This window comes from Leptidea sinapis, chromosome 12 (assembly GCF_905404315.1).
Source record: "Leptidea sinapis chromosome 12, ilLepSina1.1, whole genome shotgun sequence".
NCBI lineage: Eukaryota > Metazoa > Arthropoda > Insecta > Lepidoptera > Pieridae > Leptidea > Leptidea sinapis.
The window spans coordinates 9742449-9768162 of NC_066276.1; the positions used below are offsets into that span (position 1 = coordinate 9742449).

Here is a 25714-nt window from a genome sequence, read left to right on the forward strand (position 1 = left end):
ATTTCACTAGCTACGGCGCCCTCCAGACCGAAACACAATAAAGATTACTGCTTCACAGCAAAAATGGGCGCCGTTGTGGTACCGATAATATAGCCGGCATCCTATGCAAACTTGTTTATTACGAGACTGCTTACAAAAAGTTAACAACTAAGACTGTGAACGAAACAACATATAATTTACATACATAATATTTTAAATGTTTTATACACAATACAATTATTTTGAAGACAATAATTTACATTTAATCAATACTCAAAAATAGTGTTGTGGTTAACACAATTGAATATCTTCTAATTAAAAGTATTTAGAGAGGGGCAGTTCAAAATCGGTACCGAAAAAGCAACTCTACGATATTTGTCTACATTACATAACCACGCCATTTTGAGTGTGAATGAATATAAGTTATCTGTAACACTTTCATTATTTCACCCGCATATGTGGCTAAATGTAGATATTTGGCAAAACCTACCTACAACATAAGCCACAATGTAGAACTAAGTATTGTAGGAGGATGTTTATTTGTAAAATCTCTTAGTATCACATAAAATCACGGTATGCAGAATATAAGTTTTGTCTATGTAAGAGTGTAAAGAAGTGTCACATTCCTGGGAAATGAAAACCGCCACCAGATCAGATGAGAGTCAGCTCTTAGATTGAAGGTTAATTCGTGAAAATTCGAATCTGCAGCATTCGCAAGTTGCTGTGCCACGCGACATCAAGAAATAGGTAAGTAAAATTATGCGTTTTGACACTATGGACGTCATGTTCATATCTCTGATAGATACTTCGCAAGTGGTCAAAAAGTCGCTTGGTTATCAGGCGCCAATTAGGTTTGGTAACTCATCAAGGACTCCCAAAGCTTAATTTCTATTCTAAATGGAGTAAAGACTACAAAGAGTGTGTATCAACAGACCGTCTTAAATTGTGTCGTTAAACCTATCAGCAATTCTTCAAAATGACTCTGCACTTGGTCACAACTACCCAAGCCTAGTTCGAAATATTTGGATTCAAACCTCAAGTCAATCTTAATATATTCTTCATAATATTAAGTTTATATACGCACATTAGGCTCGCACGCTAGAAACTTATAGTCACAATGTTAAAACACTAGGAACAATCATAAACTTTTTGTGCCTGATACTCATTTAAGAAGAGTTGGTAAGTTTTGTTGGTTGATGTATATGCTTTAAGAAAATGATTCTAGAAAATGTACGAAACAAATTTTGTTACGAAATTCAAAAAATTGTTAAAAACGTTTGTGTGCTAAAGATTACTATAACATTTAAATGACTTTCTTAATGATTTGAAATGGTGTTTCCAACGGAAAGGCCAACTTTTCGTTTCTGATTCCTGCCGCAATTCAACCTTCGCACGACACTCCACAAGTTATAGGTTAGGATATCATCCCCACCATCTGGATGTGTGGCAGTCCTCCACAATGCGGTTTTCAAGGAGCTTTCTTCCACGTACTACAAAGCTGTAGAATGAACTTCCTTTTGCGGTGTTTCCGGGGCGATACGACGTGGGTACCTTCAAAAAAGGAGCGCACATCTTCCTTAAAAGCCGCCAACGCTCCTGTGATTCCTCTGGTTTTGCAAGAGAATGTGGGCGGCGGTTATCACTTAAAACCAGGTGACTGTAATAAGTGAAATTTTATATAAAAAAAGAAGCCGGCTGAGTTTCTTGTGCCCGTTCTTTTCAGGTCTGAGGCATACTTTTTCGAATGGGTGGTAGTTTTTAATATAAATAAAATTTAAAAAGATATTATTTTTGATTCTAGCTCAGATCTGAACCGCTGGACTACAAATCTTAATCAGTGGAGAGAGTGTGGCCTACTCTGAATAACACGCGAATATTGATCGTCTTAAAAAATCTCTAGAGATAGCGGTGGCTTAATAACATTCCCAAACCATCATCTGTTAGGTTTTTTTAGTTGAGTTCCCTGAGCAGGGCTTATCATGCTCGCCTAAAGGCCCTGCTCGTGGCGGCGTCGTCAGGCGGGCAACTTCCCTAAGATATGTGCGAGGGAAGCGATCGCGATGGCTGGCCCATGCGTAATGCACGTGAACAGGCGTTGCTTGTCGTGCCTGGTCGGTCTTCACAATATATAGTTTTGTACATCTACAGCATTCCTTACTCTTTTGAGTTTTTTTTAAAGATGAATCACTTCTTTTTAATTTTCTTTAGTTATATATATTTTATCTGTTAGTATTGATCTTAGTGTTGTTAGTAAAGCTTCTTTACTATTAGGTTTGTAATGCTTAATAGGTGTAGGTAGTCCAACACTAATGTTGTATGTTTTTGTATTTTAGCAGTAAACAATTTTTCATTTTTATTACATTCCATTTCATATAAATGAAGTAGCACAGCTTTATATTGTATTATGCCAATTTCGCAATTCTTGTTACCATTGAGCTTGTTGTATAATTCCACGTTGAGGCCATCAATTGGAGGTTATCAATAGAAGCACGCACAATTTCCATTGGAAAATTCTTCACTGCCAATCGTACGGATTGTTTTAGGGACTCCAAAATATCATGGCGTTTAGAGGAAGCCGTACTCATTAAAACTGACCACAAATCATAATCCAGCGGATTAAGATCGGGACTAGACTGCGTAGACTAAGCTTTATGACCCGGCGCTAAATCTTGCTGGAAGGACCATTCTTGGCTATTGAACATGGTGTTGTTAAGGGGGGGGGTCACTACCCTCCTAAGAATGGTATCTTGATACACTTGTGCCGATGTTTTGATATCTTTTTCACTTAAACACTCCTTCATAACTAATACACAAATACCCCAGAAAACCATCACTGAAGTCGGAAGTGCCCACTTTGCACTCTGTCGACTAATTTAGAAGCTTCCTTAGAGCTTTGAGCATAAATACGGTCATTTTGTTTGCTAAAATGATGCTCAATTGTAAAAAATCATCCGGAAACAAAATTTTCTGAGACCTCCCTTTGCGTACCGCTTCAGTAGTTGTTTTGATATACAACTCTATTTTTTTAAATTATCAGTTAAGAAATGACTAATACCAAGAGTATGGAGAGTTTTAAAAATTGCATTAAGCTCCATACGTATTTTGTGTAATGCAATCACAGCGATTCGGTTGTCTTTATCACCCCGCTCCACTTTAATATCGCACTTGAGTATCATATAAAAATAACAGATTCCAAATTCAGATGTAATATTTTCTTTATTTTTAATTGCAACAGTATTTATAGCCAGACTAAGTATAGCCGTCACGTCACTTAAATAAACTGTCATCATTTTCTTACGAAAAATCGTAATATTGTATTTTTAAATCGTAATATTGTATTTTTCATCATGCCATTTGGTGCCTGTCATCTGTACTTTATGCCTATTATATAAATAATTCCGATGTTAATAACGTTAACACCAGGAACAGACATAAACTTATAATGCCTTCTACTCGGCTAAGTCGAGTTAGTAAGTCTTTTGTGGGGCGATGTATATGCTTTTACAACAAGATCCCAGAAAATGTTCAAAACAAAAGTATTACGTTATTCAAAAGACTTGTTAAAAAACGTTTGTGTGGTAAAGGTTACTATAACATAAATGACTTTCTTAATGATACCACAGATTGGGAATTGAGTGACCGCCCTCAGGCTATTAAATAATAAGTTTAATTGTACAATATTACTTTGTAAACATATTTTTTCGATGAAAAAAAAAGCCCACTGAGTTTGTTGCGCCCGTTCTTCTCAGGTCTGAGGCATTCATTTTGGAATGGGTGGTAGTTTTTGACTTTCAATAAGTGATGTCACATCCTATTTTGAATAAAAATATTTGAATTTGTTGTTTCACATCTGCCAGCCGTCACGTGACGGTTCAATTTTTTTTTCTATATAAATGACGATGAATTTTTGTATGTTATTTTCTCTATGCGGTTCTAAACCGTCCATCTGATTGTGATAGATTTAAATATCAATGTAGTTTTCTTTATTGTATATTATAATCTTCTTGACCAGATCGCCGGTCCATCTTGTGGGGGGCCAACACTGCCTAAAATTATTATTGTCTTAGCAAATGTTAATGCTGAAATACATTATTTTATGATATAAAGACGATGTACCGTACCGAAGGTGACAGGTGCTGCCCATTACAATGCAGTATCGCTCAGGATTCTGAATTGAATCCAAAATACTAAGCGCAACGCAATCACTTTGATACATTAGATGTTGAGTCGTATTAGCCGAGTAATTTCACTAGATACTGCCCCCTTTAAACAAAAACAGAATAATGCTTAATTGCGAAAAACCGCACCACTGTGTTACCAATCAAGTTCAACCTATTCAAAGAAGCCTTCCGCTGTTGAACATAGAAATACTTCGAACAATACTCATCACATTAGCCCAACAATTGTATCAAAATAATGGATTGTACAGTGGTTATAGTAAATTATCAGACGGGGTATTTAATTGAGGCCAGTCTAAGCGGTCATTGTCCGGCTGCAATAGAGCCACAACGCTGGCAGTCGGCCCTTGCGGTTCACGTGTCTGCCTTCGTAGAGCCTTTGACTCATAGGTCGTAACTACCGTAGCGCTGAAAGATTAAATCATTGTATTCGAGTGGAAATTGTATGTACACATATTAAAACCAATACGTATATTTTTAAAATTTATGCTTTTATCTTTCTTTTGTGTGATTATAAAAATCAGAGATGTAAATTATTATTGAAATTTCCAATAAATCACATGTCAGTTATTACGTAGGCTAGTTACGGACTTGTGATTCTAATTCTAATGCTAATATTGTTTTAGAATCATTTGTTTTTGTTCCGATTTTTTTTTTGCAAAAATGTCAAACGATACGGAACCGGGTTCGATGAACGCGACTACTTCTCGCTCCTGGTTCCGGTCTGGTGATGACCGCGACGTGAAGATAGAGTTCGGGTTTGGAGTTCCCCTGGGAGCGATGTCCTCTCATCCGACATTTCATTCTGCATGGGACCTGGGTTGGTGAGTACATTCTAATTTATTATATCGCTAGCTTTAACCCGCGACTTCGTCCGCGTTGAATAGTTACTTTGGGCAATTTATTTTTTATTTTTTTAAAACTGCTTTTTCCGCTGTTGGCAGCGCTCTTCTACGATACAATGCATATCCCTTGTCTTTGTAGACAGTCTCTTTAATAACTTCCCTGTGAAATTTAATCTCCTATTTCATCGCCATGTTGAACAAATGTTTATAAATTATTTCTTATTAAGTGCCTAATTACAAAGTTTCATGGTTTTATCAAAGAAAATTACAAATTCCCATGCAAACTTTCTTCCCTTATTTCAACCCGTTCATGCCTTTTTTTTACAAAAAATGGTCTAGTCCTTTCCCAAGGTCTAGACTATTTTTGTACCAAATATACTCAAAATCGGGTCGGAGTTGGACGTGAAAGCGTGACGTTGTTTGGACTTCCATAGATACAAAATTTTATACCTTAATTCATCCCTACAGGTCGAAATTTTAGAAACGCTGGACTAAATATTTATTTACTTGTGTGACCAAATACAAAGATTTATCCCCTGTTTCAACACCTCCATATATTTATTCGCAACAAAAGGTATGTCCTTTTCAAAGCTCTATTCTATCTTTGTATTAAATTTCATCGAAATCGGTACAGTGGTTTAGGTGTGAAAGGATAACAAATAAACTTACATTCACATTTATAGTATTAAGTAGGGATTAAGTAGTAACATATCGATATGAAATAGGAACTTCTATGTCAACGTCTACGTAACTTCAACAAAGCGTGTACAGCCACATAATAGAGACGGAAACGCTCCTATGTTTAATCTCAGTGTATACATTTAGGGGTAAATGTATACACTTTTATAATATAGTACCAGCCACTGTTCAGGCATTATCTATAAATAAATTTAAATGTTGTATTAAAAATGGCTCAGTCGTAAATCCTACTACTCTAAAGCTGAATATCTAAGTGATTCAACAGCCTAGGACTAGACTATGATTCTGTTGATACTGGTTAGGATACAAAGCCAGAATTATGAAAGTACCGTATTGTCATCAAACCTTGATACGTTTGCAAATCTTCAAGTAAATTGGACTTCTTGAAATGTGTGAAAATCACTTTCTAAGTCTCTGTTTCATACATAGATACATGAATACGTACAGGCGATGGTCTCTATATATGTACTAATAAGTGGGGCTGGTTTTTATGTTAGGTTATACTGCGAAAACTACTGAATCAATCGAAATAATAGGTACTTCAACCATAAGATGCAGCGTGTTTCGAAGGTTTTTTTTTATGGAATCACTGGGTCAGTGGGTCCCGACAATTCGAGCTGCTCTGCGTTGCACGCGGTCAAATGGATCAAGCTGATACTGAGGTGCGCCAGACCAGAGATGACAGCAATACTCCATGTGTGGCCTGACCTGCGCTTTGTAGAACGCTAGAATGTGGGCCGGCTTGAAGTATTGCCGTGCTCTATTGATGACGCCCAGCTTCTTCGAAGCCAATTTGGCTTTGCCCTCCAGATGGCCACGGAATTGGCAATCGCTCGAGATTTCGAGACCCAGTATTCCCATACCAGTAGGCGAGTCTAGGACTAGTTCCGACAAATGTCTACCCGAGCCGAGGCGCAGCCGAAGGTGAGGGTTGACAGTCGGAACAAGTTGCAATGACTGTTCCGCACGTCTACTGAACAACTATTTTTAATACAGTTGCGAAAAAATGAAGCATTTTAATAGAATATACAAAACACAAAATGGCGCCAACCATAAAAGAATATAAGCAGAGATTTTTTTTGTTTTCTTTACCCATTCTGGGTAGGCAAAGGGAACTATGCCCATACAGCCAAGTCTTCAGTAGATTTTTTTTATTAATATGAAATGAAAATGAAATTTAATGAGATGAAATGAAATAAAACCTAACCTAACTCATTGGACCAAATCATTAAATCTGATATTGAAACAAATTAGTAGCTTCTATTTAGAAATATTTGCATTAATCATAAAAACTTCGTGGTTGGTTTTTCTTTTTATTAGACATTATGTTGACAGTTGGGAAAGAGAACGCACGAGTTCGGAAAAGGTACAGAAAAAGCACGAGTATGTAATAGCCGACATCCCAAACGCTATACTTCCCTGTAATACGCCACTTTTTGAGCAACTGTATTAAAATAGTAGATTGTTAAACTAGGGTCGAAAGAATCAATTCCCGAGGTATTTAGACGCCCGAGCGCAGCAAGGGCGGCAATCGTCCGAGTAGAAATTGATTCTTTTACCCGTGTTAAACACTTTTCATTTCGAATATGAGGAAAATAAAACTAATTGTTTATCTAAACTATTTATTGATAATATTTCATAATATTAGTAGTACCTATTTAAAATTAATTGTCATATTAGGACAATTTATGACGACTTTTTAAATTTTAAATATGGAACTCACCGCGTAATTGTTGCGGCTTATTCCACTCAAAGAAGTTCACACTGGCTGTTTAGAAAGTCACATGGCCGCAGCTTTTTTTTTAATTAGTTTTTTTTACATAACTCTTCACAGCTGAAAGCAGTTCTATTTTTGAAGTTCATTCCGGCCCTTACTTAGGTGGGAAGTAATTTGTATGAGTTTTTCCCTCTCTACGGAGGGAAGCAGCATTTTCCACCCAATAATCAGATCAAGACAACATTACTTTCCGAGTATGAGAAATGAAAACTACTTTTCCGGAACCTATTATTTTAAACTTAGAAATACCTATATATTCATACAATGAGCGCGCGCGGAATACTTAATTTATATGTCAAAACAACGTTTGCTGGGTCAGGTAGTGTAAGATGAAACGTACAAAATATGTTTGATACGATGATACAACTGTAAATTGTCCATAACCATGATAATGCTACGAAGCTAACGATCCACATCACAGCGGCAGGATATTTCAAAATTATAGTCAGAATTGTTGCGTAGGAGTTGCGCTCTTGGAGTGATTGTGGCAATCAGATTGTGCACTTGTCACCTTGACTCGACAATTGACAATTGTGACGAATAGCCTTGATTTACAATTGTATTTTAGGAACGGTAGCATACTTATCGGTAGTTTATGGATGGTACAGATATTAATCACATTAATTCTGAGTGGAGGATGTAGCTCTCCACGAGTGAGATATCATGAATAATGTTTAAATATGTTCTTTATTGAGCGAAGTGAATCTGAGCTCCCACCGGGTGACTCCAATTGATTTCTGTGGTAAATTGTTACTCGGTCATTACTGGACCGATTTTAAAAAAAATTTAACTCATAGAATATTTAGAAATTTTCTAGGATATAGAATTTAGACGTGATTCAAATATTATAATGAAAAACAAACATGATTTACAAATTATTCTAAATTAGCACGTGCTATTTAGATTTATTAAAAAATTGAGCCCATTGATCAAATCACAAGTTTCCATCATGTTTCCAAGGAAGAGCAATTCTAGACTAAGGGGACATGATATGAAGCTAGAATATCAATTAGCATCATCAAATCCATCAAAACACTTCCTGACCAACAGAGTTGTTCATATATGGAATAGATTGCCCAAGGATGTGGTTAAATTAAAAACCTGTTAATCAGTTTAAGAATAGACTGGACAAACATTTGAATAGATATGGCAAGTGATATAGCGATATCAGCGAAAGCTGCTTAGTCTTTTATAAACTATAATAATAACAATAAGTTTTTATTGTAACATCCTTTGATCATTTTCAAATCTTCATGATCTAGATGTATGTTCAGGCATCAATCTAGAGTGATTCGACTGCCAGGTCCTTAGAATTGAATTTGCGAATCAGCACAAGTTTCTAATGTGACCAAATAAGGCGGTAATTCTTCATGATTAAATATGGCGCGAAATTCCAAAAGATTCTTTTTATCCTTTTTGTTTGGATTAATTTTGTTTAGTTGCCATCCAAACACATGCAGCCACTTTTTGTGTTTGGGTTTAAAAAGTATTCGCTCAGATTTTGGGTTCAATCAGGAAACCTGAGCAGCACTGCATTGTAATGGGCAGGGCGTCAGGTAACTTCTGACTCGTCTCGTCACTTTTTGTCATATTTTTTTTGACTTAACCTTAAGGGGCTAACTAGACAGTCTGTTTCATATACCAATGTGTGTTTATAATAATTTGTTATGTTTTTAAAGTGATAACCCTCACTTCTGAGATTAATACACAAATAAAATTTGAAAACAAAATTTTATGAACGATACGGGACTCGAACCCACGATGACCTCTCGCGTTCCATGCGAGTCCTCTCCCGACTGAGCTAACCATTCGAGTGACGTATCGTCATAAAATCTTGTATGCTTTGTTCAACTCTCAGGTTGTGGTTTCATATAGAGATTGAGAGTTGAACAAAAGTCGTGACCCGTATAGTTCATAAAATTTTGTTTTCAAATTTTATTTGTGTGTTTATAATAACTATTACTCAGTAACATCAATAACATTTTAATGTAACGTATCGCTTAGAAAAATGAATATATATCAACAACACTACTGCATATTGCATCAAAAAGCTCGCACTGGTAGAGCTGGGTAAAGCAACTTAACCTTCAAACATATTCCTAACTTAAAGGCCGGCAACGCATCTCTAGACTCCTGGATGCGGTGGACGGTTGCCTCACCACCAGGTCAGGTAATTTAGCAGATTTTTCGACGAGTTCCGAGATCATACCACATTAAACATATTATGTACCTAAACTTTTAAGCTACAATACACTGTCTGGCTGCCCTTACTAGCAGTTCTGGCTGCAATGATTTTTTCTATACATATTGCAGAAAAATACGCGTTTAGAAGCACCTGATGACCACAGATGATGGATAATTATCTACGAGCCGTCGCCCAGAACCTGCAATATATATTCTATTGTTGTTTTTGAACGATTGGTAATTAGGATCTATATACCATACATCACTTCATTCATGACGACCTGTATAGCCGAGTGGTTAGCGATCCTACCTACTAAGCTAGAGGTCCCGGGTTCGAATCCCGGTAGGTGCAAGCATTTTTATGATGAATATGGATGTTTGTTTCCGAGTCATGGATGTTTAAATGTATTTATGTATGTTTATATGAATTTATGTATGTTTAAGTAAGTATATTGTATTAAATATATCATTGTCTTGTAACCCACAACACAGGCTTAGATACTTAACTTGGGGCAAGATAATTTGTGTAAAAAGTGTGTCAATATTATTATTATTATTATCACTTGATCAGTCTTTATTCAGTGATTCGCATTAAAATCAGTGAAGTGGATTCTGACATTGGCGTGTACAAACAAAAAACCGACAACAACTCTAATGACTAATGTTAATAAGTTACCGAAAGACCATTTGCACCAACATTGGTAATCTTTACAAATGTTATAATTGGTAAATTAATGTAACTGTGTATAAATATGTAACCTACTCATTTATTAATATAAAAAAAAACAGTTTAATTCTTAACTTATTCTAATTAAAATTAATTATTTCTGTGCATGCCGTGTTTATTTGTAAGTAATCACTACATTTAATTCCTAGTTTTTAGTTCTACTTTTTATATTTGTGTGTATTATTGTAAGCGATTGTAAATAAATCTACTAAATAAATAGTTATTTATAAGTAAATAGTTGTAGTTACAACGTATTTGTTTTTTTTTTGTAGAAATATTTAACGCACTGAGCATAGCACGGTCACGCACAGTTTCAATGTTATTAAATAGATTGTCAATTTTCTTTGTCAATGTTTTTATTGATTTCTATTTACGATATGTCTTTGACCTCAGAATAAGTATTGAATGGAGACGGCGTAATGCCCCGGGCGAGTTCACTCAACTTTGGCACACATACAGTGTGTTGTACAAACGCTGTCAAGTTACCCTTCCTGTAGTAAACAGCGGGTACAACAGCCTGACTGAAAGATTACAATTTAATTTGGGTAATTCACACGCGACACGTTCAACTTCAACTTTCATCGCTCTGAAAGTATTATTTTATTTACAACTAGCTGACCCGACAGACGTTGTTCTGTATATAATAAATAAAATAATGTTTTTATATGAATTTGTCAATAATATATCAAAACATCAAAAATTACTTCGTGCATACACCCTGCTGTCGTAATGAAATTGTTTCACAGCAGAACTGTCAAACCGTGCGTCAATAAATTCTCTCATAGAAATTATGTATGGACACATTAAGGGAAAAACAAATTTGTTGTTTTTATTTAATTTAGCAGCATTTTCCTATTTATTCACTTTTTAAACCTTCTCTGGACTTCCACAAATAATTCAAGACCTAAATTTGCCACATCGGTCCAGCCGTTCTCGAGTTTTAGCGAGACTAACGAACAGCAATTCATTTTTATATATATAGATTAACTACCTTTTTACTCTTAATAGTGATTTTCATTATTATAACACTACAAATAATGTATTGCTTGTTTCTTATTCTAGTAGGCTTCATAATATACATAATAGCTTTAAGGGTAAATGTATACACTTTATAATAAAGTCCCAGCAACTGTTCGGGCATTATCTATAAATAAATTTAAATGTTTTATTAAAAATTATCTCAGTCCTAAATCCTACTACTCCATAGCTGAATATCTAAGTGATCGGACAGCCTGGGACTAGATTATGATTATTTAATAGCAATAGCAATGACAGTACAATATTGTATATTTTATTAAAAAGAGTGCAAAAAAAGAATGCTGGGAGAGTTTCTTGCGACGCTTCTTCTCTCTCTGAGTGACATTTGTTTCCGAATCGGTAGTAGTATCTAGTATATTCGAAGTGACATCAAAAAGAATTCTAAAGGATTCAATTTTGAGAAAATAAATGCCTTTTATGCCTTTTGTGTAGGTACATAAAACTGAATAAATTCAAATATATTTATTGAACATAGGATATTGTATCATTTATTGAAAGTCAAGAACTACCACCCATTTGAAAAAGGATAAAAGATATGGGTACAATGTAATATCGTACAGTAAAATATATTAGCAGAGTATAAGGCATTATCCCCCTTATTCATAATGGTCCGCTAACTTGAAACAGCCGCTTAGGAGTGTTTTTTTCTCATTCTGACTTAGGTCAATAGAAGAAGACAGAGTGAGAATTAGCAATGCTTCAAGTTAGCAGACTATTATGAATAAGGGGTGCATGCATGTTCCTGGTGTTAATCCTATCAATATATCTGGCCTCAACGTTTAAAGGACTGTATTGCAGCCAATGGAGACCACTTCGAATAGGCATTTTATATTTTAAACTCTTTTATATTTATGTATTTAACTAACAGACTGTATAAGTAGTAAATGTTATTAGTTAGTAGTTATAGTGTAATATTATTAGTATAATATAACATAACATATAAATCAACTATCTATCTTTAAAAAAAAAGGTTAGTGCACCATTTATATTAAAAAATATATAGCTGAAATATATAAATAATCTGTTACTGAGGCACAAGCTTTAAGGTCGATTCACACATATCAGTGAACCCACAGTTCCGGCACAGTACCGCATCAGTGATAATTATTCTTTCAAACATTCTCTATGGATGTATTCACACTTGTCAGTGTCAGTGTCGTCTCAGTACCGTCAGTGTCAGTGCCGGCACCGGCCATCACGGACGTGATCGGCGACGACGATATTTTATCACGGATCACTGACGCCGCTGCATCGAAAAATTTCTCTACTAATTTTTTTCCCAGCTTCTGAAGGAGAATGTTAAAACAGCTTTCCGACATTTTAAAATATTCAAAATACTTTCTTTCGTCTTTAATTAATTCTTTGTATAATCTCACGAATTCTCCCTCAGATTCTCTTAACTTCCATGCTTCATGTACCCATTTTCTTTTTTTTCGTCGATTCTCTTCTTCTTCATCTAAAGCAATGGCTATCATAGCTAATTATGTGTTATTGAAGAGTGCCATCAAAACAACAACGCTAGTCTGAAGGGAAGGTCGTGCACGAAGACCCGCAGAGAACTGTACTGTGCCTGATATGTGTGAATTGAAGCACTGACGCACCACTGTAGCACGGTTACGGAACTGTAACGGTACTGTGCCGGAACTGTGGGTTCACTGATATGTGTGAATCGACCTTTATGCAACTGGTTTTGCGGCTCGACTCGACTCGGCCTAACAAGTAAAACACACCGGAAAGCGACAGGCGACAACAGTCACTAGTCAGTAGTCAGTCAGCGGTTGCTAGTGGGCACCGGCCACGGTGAGCCAGACTACGTTCGCCCGCTGACACGATATCTTAACAAATTACAGTTATATTATATTTATAATAATATTTAGATTTATAATTTTACTAACTTTAGTTAAACTAAGCTTACCGGCATTTACTTTTATAATTAAGTTATCAAATTGTTTTCTCTAAAAGTGAATTTGTAAAAATTCTTATGAGAAATAAATTCTTTAACCGTTATTTGCAATAGAATTTTTTTTTCATTGTTTCAGTATTTATGGCAAGACTAGGTATGTGTCGTATATACCTACGTCTTACCTACCTTGTTAAAGCCGTGATATAGCAATTTCACTAGCGATATTATAATAAAACGGTAGATTCTCTATTCTATTCTATTCTTTCTAGTGGCTTCTGTGGAAGGGGCACCACCAAGGCCGGATTTAAACTTAATGCCGCCCCTGGGCACCGGAAAAAAATCCGCCCCAATACTGGAAATTTACTTTAACTTATAGTTTATAATATATTGTATTTTTCAAAACTAAGATAACAAATTTATTGCAGAAACTTTATTATATGTTACTCGTATTCTAAAAACATGAATAAATATTTGTTTTTTTCTAACAATTATAAATTTGGCACTAAGGGTGACTCATAATTATATTACATAAATTTTTTCACAGGCAAACACGTCTGACTTTTTGAATTGAGAATTGGTCGATCAAATCTTTGCAATCTAAACGTTGGGCAATCTTGATAAGACTAAAACAATATTTTTTCTGCTTTCAATATTTTGCTGCCCTAAAAAATTCGCCGCCCTGGGCACTTGCCCCAACTGCCCCTAGTATAAATCCACCGCTGGGCACCACAACTCACCAATGTCAGGTTTCAGTAGACCAACAAACTTAGAGTGTGTCACTTGATCGGTGTAAACGAATTTACAAGTGATTATAGTAATGACCGGTGCCCAGAATCAAAACAGATTTATTTTCTTATTATACCTGAAACAAATATACGTGCTGTTAGATTATAATGGACAACGGTAGATTGTCAATCGACTTCATTTCTAACAATTTAACGGCCCTTTTAACGTCGAAAATTAATTTCGGTTATTCTTAAGGCGAAGGATAAGCAGAAAACATGCAAACAAGGTGTTTTTAGACAAGTTTTGTGGTGAAAATATAGGATTTGGAGCTATGAACACTACTTCATCCTGTTACACATACCCTTAAGTCTTACTTGTAGGTTGCTAATGCTTATTGTATAAAGCGATAAGAATGACTTATCGGGTATATTGGGACAGCTTCAGATTATTGACAGCTAATTACTGACAGTAGAAAGTAGTAATTTATCTCTATCGACAGATAGTATATTGGGAACGGCCGTAAGAGACGTTGATCTCTGTCGCAAGTTTTGTTTGTTTATATGCTAGTAAGTCTATGGTTTTATAATTATAATCAATTATTTCGGATTCATCCATACGTGAGACTACATCCATATTTGTTAGTACAATTTATGCCACGCTCAAATAATCATTTCGTTCGCAGGGATATCCCATAAGTGTCCATTAATGTGTAACTAAGTTAGGATATCATCCCCACCATCTAGATATGTGGCGGTCCTCCACAGTGCGGTTTTCAATGAGCTTTCTTCCTCGTAATACGAAGCTGTGGAATGAGCTTCCTTGTGCGGTGTTTCCGGGACGATACGACATGGGTACCTACAAAAAAGCGCGTACATCTTCCTTAAAGGCCGGCAACGCTCTTGTGATTCCTCTGGTGTTGCAAGAGAATGTGGGTGGTGGTGATCACTTAACACCAGGTGACCCGTACGCTCGTTTGTCCTCCTATTCCATAAAACAAAAAAAAAATTAAAATGTGTAATTCGTTTATTAAGATAATCTAAGTGGTAATTTGTCATGTATGTCGCAAACTAAAGTGGGTCAGTCTTGGAATAATGACGTTTACAATTTCGGGACACCGATGACCTTCTTGATTATAGCTATGAAAGCTTCATTTTAGTTGTAACCTTAATACTTCCACAATAGAGTTAGGAATAGCGCGAGAAAGGATTGCAAATTGGGGAAAGCTGTAGTGTTTAACATACGCAGTTTCCGCTTGCCAGTTGCCATGGTAACGCAGTCAAAACATACTTGTCAAGTGGCACACGATTTTCCAAATAGAAATAATGACACACTCAGCCAAATTCAAAATATACTTATTAATTAATATGCCTTCGTGATTTTTTACAGTACATTACATGCTCAACTTTAAACAATATTTAAATGTTCGTTGCTATTATAAGAATTTTTAGACGAAAAATGGATTTCGGATTTGGCGATGCCCTCTACCCCAATATTGGGGGAATTCGACAGTTTTTCGAACCTGATCCATTTTTTGGGTATGTGAATTATAAAGTGAATGTGTATTTTATTGGTAGAAATCATAATATTATCAAAAGCACGGCCAACTACAAAGGCTTAGGGTAAATGTACAACTTTGTAAATTCCTTTGTAAGTCCTAATTGAAGGAATGAGCCTACATATTATTACTCTTTGGTAGATTATTGAATATAATTGAAATTGTATAATTCATTCAACTATTTGTTTACTATTCCTTTGTGTCGTTTGTATTTATTCCTTCTTAGCGTATCGTCTAATTAGTGTAAGTGGCACTGCCGTGCTAATTTGACAATAAACAATAATAATATCTGAGCTCAATCATTTACCCTGTCTGTGCATCCTTACCTCTTAATCTGGTCTTTTTTCTATAGCCCATAGTTTCTTTTTTTCCCTTATTTGGATATTCATTACCTTATTCTGTTTCTTAATGCCAATAACCTTTACTTACATTGATTTTTGTAAATGATCGCATTGTAAGCGACGAAGTGCTAAATCTATAAGTGATTCATAGGGAATAGGTTTGTTGGAGACTCTCCGCATTTTAGAAATACCCATAAAAATACATGTTGAGGTTGAAGATTATTCAATAAGAACTGACTTATTTTTCTTTTTCAGCCCGAATGCTGGTTTTCATCACATGGCCAGAATGATGGATCGAATGATGACAGAAAGCTTGCACCCATTCGGTTTCGCTCGCATGTCAGCCAGGCAAAAAAGTGATAAAAAAGAAGACCCACCACGAGACGGCTTGAAGACTGAAAGAAGCGACACGAGAAGAGAACGAGTGAGAAATCCTCAAACTCACGCTGGTAATGGTACAAAGCATCCACCTACTCAAGGTAATAATGTGTTTTAATTATCGTGTTTACCATCCCCAATTACAAAAAGGTATCCTTAATATGTCCATACACTTAGTCTTAAGTATTTTTCAATTTTATTTATGGAGGATTTAAGTTTGCCCTGCCAGAAAATGCCTCATGTCACGTGATTGTAAGTTCTTACCATTTCAGTTGTGCGACCGACACCAATTAACAACTTTCATGGAAGTCCGCCAGAGCAGACCAAACAGCCAGATCCGACAACGGAAAAATGGGCTGGCACACTACGCAAGCGAGATCCGGATATCCAACCGTCATTGCCCTCAATCGTGAGTCGAAAGACATCATCAAGTTCATTGAGTGGCAAAAAGACACGTTCACTAGAAAGAGTTCCAAGAATAAGGCGACAGCTGTTACCAATCAGACCAACACGTAAACCTGATCTCACTACATCTGACGGTGATGCATTACTAGAAAGAGATGAAAAGATGTTTGATGCAACAGGATATGAGCTACACTTGGTGGAGACTTTAGAAAGAGATATTCTCCAGAAGAATCCTGCAGTCCGATGGAAAGACGTAATCGGTTTGGAAGACGCTAAGTCCGTTTTACAAGAAGCAATGGTGCTACCGCTGGTTATGCCTGAATATTTTAAGGTAATTTTATTAATTACGAATAACAATAAATTATATTAATGTTTAGACTAAAGAGCTTGAATAATGATGCAGTTTTGTAATTGTAATTCATCAAAATATGAAAAAAAAATTATGGAAATGTCTATAGTTACTTCATTTTATTATTATTATCAATTTATAGTTTTCTGTAAAGTATATATCTATAGATACTAGGTCCAGAAATTAATATTTAAAAGGCTCATTCGACTGCCGAAGACAGCAAACGTCGCAAATTTGTTGATCTCAATGAGTCTTACATATTTGTGCCGTTTGGTGTCGAGCACTTGGCCCGTGGGGCCCAGATTCGCGGAGAATATACAAAGAACTATCTACGCGCCTCCATGGGGGCTACTGGAACCCAAGCGCTGACAGCTATTTCAGTCAACGGATCAGCCTACCGATGCAACGCGAAAATGCTGCCAGTAGACTTGGTACACTTCCTTGTAACGATAGTTATAACTCAATGTACGGCACGGAACGCCGGAGGTCGTGGGTTCGAATCCTGCATCGTTCATAAAATTTTGTTTTTAAAATTTTATTTGTGTATTTATCCTAGAAGTGAGGGTTATCACTTTAAAAACATAACATATTGTTTAGATTTACAAGAGCGACATCTCAAGTCAATTTCCTAATATGCAAATATTGGGGTTGAGCAGGATAACCTGCTGATAACAACTGTAAAGTAGATCCTGTAGAGGAAGCCACAACCTGAGAGTTGAACAAAGCATACAAAATTTTATAACGAGGCAATACTCGAACGGTTAGCTCAGTTGGTTAGAGCACCGGCACGGAACGCCGGAGGTCGTGGGTTTGAATCCTGCACCGTTAATAAAATTTTGTTTTTCAAATTTTATTTGTGTATTAACCCTAGAAGTGAGGGTTATAACTTTAAAAACATAACATATTATTAACTCAATGTAATCATGGTATTGTAAAAATAGTTACAGCATTGGTTTTATTTGAATAAATGATATAATTTAAAGGCTTATAGATTCTCAAACTTCGTAACATATCTTTATTTCATGTATAAATAAAATGTAACACAATAAATCCTTGATTGAAGTATAATTAGGATTCTGATTTGCATGACAGATTGCCGGCGCACTTAAAGTGTTCGTTAAATTAATTATACCCATGTTAGCCGTTAGGTTCTTACGTTTGCAACTAGGTCAAATGGCGGGCGAGTAATTTGGGACTGCGGCAGTAGGCAATTACAAAATTTTACCATTTTGAAGTCTGAAAAATTATAGTTTTCTATTTTGTTACGTTATTAATCTGTGATGTAAAAATAAAATCTCAATTCTTACTTCTTCTTTTCAGCATTCAAGTAAGTAATGCTGAATAACAATAAGAAAATTTTTTTTTTGACATTCATCAGTGTCATTTTCGTGACCTACGTGAATAAACTGATTTTGATTTGTTTTGATTTGATTTAACATTTAAATCAATATTCGTATTATACAAATAAGTATCCAATACTACTTTTTTTTCTTATAACGAGGTACCTTCTTGTATTTTGTTGTTTTTAATCTAATTAAAAATAGTTTTAATTTTGTTGTTTTTAATTTAACGAATTAAAACTCTTTTTAATTCGTAATAAAACAACAAGTGTATGTTCCTTTGATAACATGCAGTTTAGTTAAATAGTACAAAAAATATTTACGGGTACGAAGATTTTTTTATGGACACACTTTTACACAAATTATCTTGCCCCAAACTAGGCATAGCATATATGGGTGCAAGACAACGATATATTTAATACAATATACTTACTTAAACATACATAAATACAAATAATCATCCATGACTCGGAAACAAACATTCATATTCATTATATAAATGATTGCACCTACCGGGATTCGAAGCCGGGACCTGTAGCTCAGTAGGCAGGGTCACTAACCACTGGGCTATAGGGGTCGTCAAATTGTCTATCATTTACCATTATTTATTTATTAAGCCAAGATATCAAGATAAATACAATAAAATATTGTAATAATCAGTACTAACTGCAAGGTTCTAAAACATCAATATAAATTACAAAACAAAAAAAAATGCAGTCAGTAATACCACAATGCAACTAATAGAACAGGAGTGTAACCACATGAGTATTAATTTACTCATGTGGCGTAACTCAACGGTCTCCTTGAAATTTATACCTACGTCTAGGCGGAACGCTAGGGTTGGTATATACAAAAATATGACAACACGGAACGACGTGACGCGGCCGCGGCGCGATTTAACTCGGACATCGAGAAGTGGCGGCGTACGGTGTGTCACTCAATAGTTTTGTCTCCTCAAGATTGCTTAGCGGCCGTGTAATCGTGTGTATGTGTACGTGCGTTGATTCGGGCGCTCTGATTACTGTACACCAAAAATACACGCTGTATAGCTTGTTATAATTTGTAATGGTCATTTTATCGCTTAATTGCTGAATGACCAAGGAATAAATACGGCCGTATATAATAAACAAGTAAGGATAAGTCTCGAGTGTCTTGAACATTCTACTCAGAAGGACAGAATAACAACATGTATACTAATAAATTTATAGTCGGTTTTTTTCTTTCGATTATTCTGCGAGAACTACTGAACCAAGAGGAATATTACTAATATACTGGGTTATGATATGGTTAGCCACGCGCCGTCCTTATTAGATATTCAACGGACTACACATCCCGATATTTACCAGATCTCTGTCGATACTCCTCTTGGAACGTCAGAGCATTGCCTGATCAGGAGTGTAGTGCCTATCCGACGCACAGGTCGCAGATCACCAGTAACCCACGGCGTTTGGCACTACGAGTCAGCAGATTGGGATAGGATGTGTTTCTATTATACATCCTACCCTTGTAAACCTTGCTCAGGTTTGTTTCCCTTCGGATAATCCCAGTACCTGCACTGTTGCAGTAGCCAATGCTGCTACTACAGGGCATACATATTATTATACCAAGCTCTATTATTATCATCGGTGGCAGTTCACAGCCCTGGTTCGATACATCGGTTAAAGCAGCATCTTACTGCAAAAAATAGGCGTATCGAATTTGGGTTGCGGCGCTGGGCTCAAAGGATCCGAACTGCAAAGTTCCTAAGAGAAAATATAACCGTGCCTCCAGATTTTTTAAGCGACCATTCACCCGTGCGAAATTAAAGCACGTTGTCAAAATCGGTGAGCATCTTTCCAGCTATTCGACTGGAACACGCAAGTTCTGGTCGTTGTCGAAAGCTGCACATGAGGAATGACACCCTGGCCCATACGGCAAAATAGAAGGCTGATCTTCTGTGCACTCTTTTTCCCTCCAACTCGACTCTTGACGACAACGGAAAAGCACAGCGGACCATCCCCCGGTGTCAGAGCTCTATGCCTGAAGTACAGTTCAGACAGAAAACTGTTGGTGAGCTCTGTTTTCGTTGGACGTAACGAAGTCGAGTGGGCTGGATGGCTCCGAAATCGCACGACACGCCACAAATAAAAATATCATCCCCACTATCTGGATGTGTGGCGGTCCTCCACAGTGCGGTTTTCAAGGAACTTTCATCCACGGACTACAAAGCTGTGGAATGAGCTTCCTTGTGTTGTGTCCGGGACAATACAACATGGGTACCTTCAAAAAAAGCATGTACACCTTCCTCACTCACTCACCTAATATCACTGATCACATAAAACCAGGTGACCTATATTGTTTTCACTTAGAAATATATAAGAATACCTAAATATTTGAAAATTTACCTAAAGAATACAAATAATTGAGTCAAAGACATTTACATATTACACGTTTGCTATGTTGAGTTATGTCGAGTTCTTTACGCCAGTACAAGGTACTTATTGAATTGCTCTCGTGAAGATTCAACATTTGACGTGACCTTCGTAACAGTATATAATATTAGTATAGATTCTGTGACGTCTGCACAAAATGCCGGCTAACCGTGCACATTTCCCGAATTTTTCAATTTCGGCCATCTTTGCTAAACGTCTGAACATTTTCATTCAATTTACCAATGGGAGGCTCCTTTGCACAGGATGCCGGTTAGATTATGGATACCACAACGGCGCCTATTTCTGCCGTGAAGCAGTAATGTGGAAGCATTATTGTGTCTCGATCGAAAGCGCGCCGTAGCTAGTGAAATTACTGGGCAAATGATACTTAACATCTTGTCTCAGGTAACGAGCGCAATTGTGGTGCCGCTCAGAATTTTTGGGTTTCAAGTTTTCAAGAAACCTGAGTGGTACTGAATTGTAATGGGCAGGGCGTATCAATTACCATCAGCTGAACGTCCTGGTCGCCTCATCCCTTAGTGACATAAAAAAAATCGGATGCAATTTAATTTTTTTGTAAACCCACCGTTACAGATCCGTCGTAGCAATAGAGTATAGACAATTGTTTTATATTTAAATGAACTATATTTTATGTAACCAAATCTAAAATGACTGTCAACATCATTTATTATTCTCATAACATATAATTTTAGAATAAGAGTATGTCCAATTGCAGGGTATTCGACGCCCTTGGAAGGGTGTACTGTTGACAGGACCACCAGGAACAGGGAAGACGCTCTTGGCACGAGCGGTCGCTACGGAATGTCGCACCACTTTCTTTAATGTATCCTCGGCCACCCTCACTTCCAAATATCGTGGTGATTCGGAAAAACTCGTGCGATTGCTGTTTGATATGGTACGTATAGTTACTTTTTTGGTCCCCAATGGGAGGATCTTGACCAGATCGTCGGTCCATCTTGTGGGGGGCCTACCAATACTGCGTCTTCCGGTACGTGGTCGCCATTCGAGGACCTTACTGCCCCAACGGCCATCTATCCGTCGAACTATGTGCCCTGCTCACTGACATTTCAGTTTCGCAATCATTTGGGCTATGTCAGTGAATTTGGTTCTGCTACGGATCTCCTCATTTCTGATTCGATGAAGCAGGAAAACTCCAAGCATAGCCCTCCCTATTGCCCTCTGAGCGACCATGAGCTTTCTCATTAAGCTCGTATTTAGCGACCATGTCTGAATTTGATATAATATATATAGGAAAAATAAACTTGATTATAGGGAATTTGAATTGCAGGCAAGTTTCTATTCACCGAGTACAATATTTCTGGACGAAGTGGACTCACTGTGTGCGATGAGAGGAGCCGATTCCGAACACGAGGCCTCGAGACGATTCAAAGCCGAGCTTCTAATACAAATGGATGGAATAGCAGCTGCGTTGTAAGACAAATGAAATACGACAAAGTTTATTCTTCATATTATTAAGTATCTTGTAATTTATTCCAGTTTGTTTTATATATGTCGCAGGTGTGTTGTCAAAGCCGTGATATTACAATTTCACCAGATTGTCAATCGACTTAATTTCTTACAATTTAACGGCCTGGTTTTAGTGACATTGTAATGTCACGGGTACACTATAGTGATATTGTAAGGCATTGATATTTTGACAATTTTACTGGGCGTTAGTTTATGAGGCCGTCTCTGATTGGTCTGCTTCTTGTATTTATACATTAGTGTATTCAACTAATTCTATTAATAACAATTATCTAACCAAATCGAACCTTGTTCACTAGTAGATCCCAAAAACAAATTAACACTGTTAATCGCAACCTACGAGCCGAACGTAGCGTGCCGCGACACGGATTTCAACAATTATTTCAGATGGAAAATTAAATACTCGCCCCAATTACTATTTTCGTTTTGCAATAATTTGCGTATGAAAAAAAATTACCAATAAGAACGCTCGATATCTCTCACTGCTAACTTAATTTTTGTAATATACCTAGATTTATTATAATGTAACTATTGACACGTGATAAGTGACATTACAATTTCACCAAAACCAAGTCGTTATGTAGTAAGAAATGAAGTCGATTGACAATCTACCGTTTATTATAACATCACTTGTGTAATTGTAATATCACGGCTTTGACAATATATCTACGACTTGAACACCCATATATACTACTTTTTACAGCCAATTTTTTGGACCAAAGTTTTCTGATTAGCAATTAAAATATATATAATAACATGAGCACATTCTATTCTTCACTAATATAAGTATAACTCGTGATATATTTACAATACATAACGAGTGTACTCAGTAGTATTCATTGTTCATTCATTGTATTCATTCAAATTATGTAATAAAATTAGGTATGAATTTCCCTATAAATAAACGAAACATCACCGCACTGCTTGAATCTTACGTTCCTTAAGCGCAAGCGCCAATAGGTCCGTGCGCCCGCCTTCTTGCTTCCTAGTTCCGCTCCCTGCGATTAATGTATTAACGGCCTGACCGCGCGGTGACCATGCGTTATGTAAGTAATTACTTCACTTTCGGTTAAATTTGCTAAGTAGTCAATTAATCTTAATATATATAAATTACGTGACACGTTGTTTGTCCGTGATGGACTCCTAAACTAATGAACGGATTTTAATGGGGATTACTTCATGGAGTGCAGTTTAATCCAACTTGAGAGATAGGATAGTTTTTATTTTGATTTGGGACCCATAATTAATTTATTTTCAATATTTGTTTTTTATGGACATATATTCTGTGAGAAAATTTAGTGATGCACGGTTTGACAGTTCTGCTGTGAAATAATTTCATTATAACAACAAGGAGTAAATGTTTCGAAATAATTCTTGATGTTTTGAATATTATTGGCAACCTATATCTACCTAACCTATCCTATAAAACAGTATTTTTTTATTATCTACAGAACAACGTCTGTTGGGTCAACTAGTAATATATATTTTTTCCAAAAATCAAGTCCTCCAGTGTAGTTCCCATAAAATCTGTTACTTATCAAGAATGTGATAATAATAATAGCCTTCAACTTAACCTTCTAGCTTTCAGTAATGTTACTGTTTTTTAGCAACCAGGACAAGGTAGTTATGGTTTTGGCGGCAACTAACCATCCCTGGGACATCGACGAAGCATTCAGGCGAAGATTTGAAAAGAGGATATACGTGGGGCTACCAGATGGTAACGCGAGTTTTTGTAATAATAATATCATAATTACGAATAATAATAATAATATAATAATATTGACACACTTTTTTACACAAATTATCTTGCCCCAAGTTAAGCATATATAGCCTGTGTTATGGGTTACAAGGCAATGATATATTTAATACAATATACTTACTTAAACATACATAAATTCATATAAACATACATAAATTCATATAAACATACATAAATTCATATAAACATACATAAATACATTTGAACACCCATGACTCGGAAACAAACATCCATATTCATCATATAAATGCTTGCACCTACGGGGATTCGAACCCAGGACCTCTAGCTTAGTAGGTAGGATCGCTAACCACTCTATACAGGCTATATAGGTCTTCATTGACGACCTGTATAGCCGAATGGATAATAACGAATGGAGGATGACATAGAATAAAATAATCTTTTTATTAGTTAAGCTCGTACCTAATTATTGTTTTAATTTGGTTTTGTAAAAACAAATATACCTAAGTACTGCCATTATAAGTTAAACGAATGAAAAATATTTTTTGTAATTTTGATGGTAAGAAATTGTCAACGCTCCCAGTAAAGTTGTTTAATATTAATAATTCTCTTATTTCAGGCCATTACGTCCCATAGTTTTGCTTATTCTAATTAAAAGAAAACTTAAAAACTATAAAACCATCACTGTATAGGGGTCTGGTGTAAAAATATAAAATTTCATAACTTTTTTTTAATGAAAATACGGGACGAGATGAGCAGGACGTTCAGCTGATGGTAATTGAGACGCCCTGCCTATTACAATGCAGTGCCGCTCGGGATTCTTGAAAAGCCCAAAAATTCTGAGCGGCACTACAATTGCACTCGTCACCTAGAGACATACGATGTTAAGTCTCGTTTGCACAGTCATTTCACTAGCTACGGCGCTCTTCAGACTGAAACACAGTAATATTTACACATTACTGCTTCACGGCAGAAATAGCAGAATAACGGCGCCGTTGTGGTACCCATAATCTAGCCGGCATCCTGTGCAAAGGAGCCTCCCACTGCTAAAATGTATTACAAGTCCAATTTATTTTTTGTTGTACTCCTGTTTTCAAAGATTCAATAGCTTGTCTCGAACTTTTTTTCTACCATTATCGTATACTAATTTGATGTGCAGAATCAACTCGAGTAAAATTGTTGAAGCTTTGTCTCCGCGAGGTGGCGCTAGCGGACGACGTCAAGCTTCCCGAGCTCGCTGTCAAACTAGATGGTTACAGTGGATCAGACATTTGCAACCTTTGCAGGTAGGTATATTGGAGTAAGAAGAGTTTTTTGACGTTATTATGTATTTATTTATTGAACTCTGATCAAGAAATAAACACGAATTGTATTCGTAAATGACTAACTAACTTTGGCTTAATGCAGGCACCGTTTCCATGGGATATTTAATTATTGCGTGCTCGAGAAATTTCTTAACCACCCGATGTTGTTGTAAAGTTTAGCGCAGTTTCTCAAAGTGACCATAATTTGTAGTCCAAGGGTTTCAGATCTGAGCTAGACGAGACCTAGCCTTCAGCTCTTAAAGTTCGATATGTTGCCTTTCACCCAAACATGGGCAGTTCGTGCCCTGTTAGATAGTCTCACTGGAAAGCACAAGGTACATTTTTTTTTACG

General features: G+C 36.3%; 1 protein-coding gene across 1 annotated transcript in view; it reads left to right on the forward strand.

The window, feature by feature from the left end:
* Window positions 1-708: 708 nt before the first annotated feature.
* LOC126967184 (katanin p60 ATPase-containing subunit A1) overlaps window positions 709-25714 on the forward strand; it is a 28020-nt gene continuing 3014 nt past the window's right edge. Inside the window, exons 1-7 of the mRNA XM_050811661.1 lie at window positions 709-726; window positions 16208-16431; window positions 16603-17066; window positions 21572-21751; window positions 22145-22287; window positions 23949-24058; window positions 25218-25344. Coding sequence (XP_050667618.1) covers window positions 16230-16431; window positions 16603-17066; window positions 21572-21751; window positions 22145-22287; window positions 23949-24058; window positions 25218-25344 — 1226 coding nt within the window. The 5' untranslated portion in view covers window positions 709-726; window positions 16208-16229. The remainder of the gene's footprint in view (window positions 727-16207; window positions 16432-16602; window positions 17067-21571; window positions 21752-22144; window positions 22288-23948; window positions 24059-25217; window positions 25345-25714) is intronic.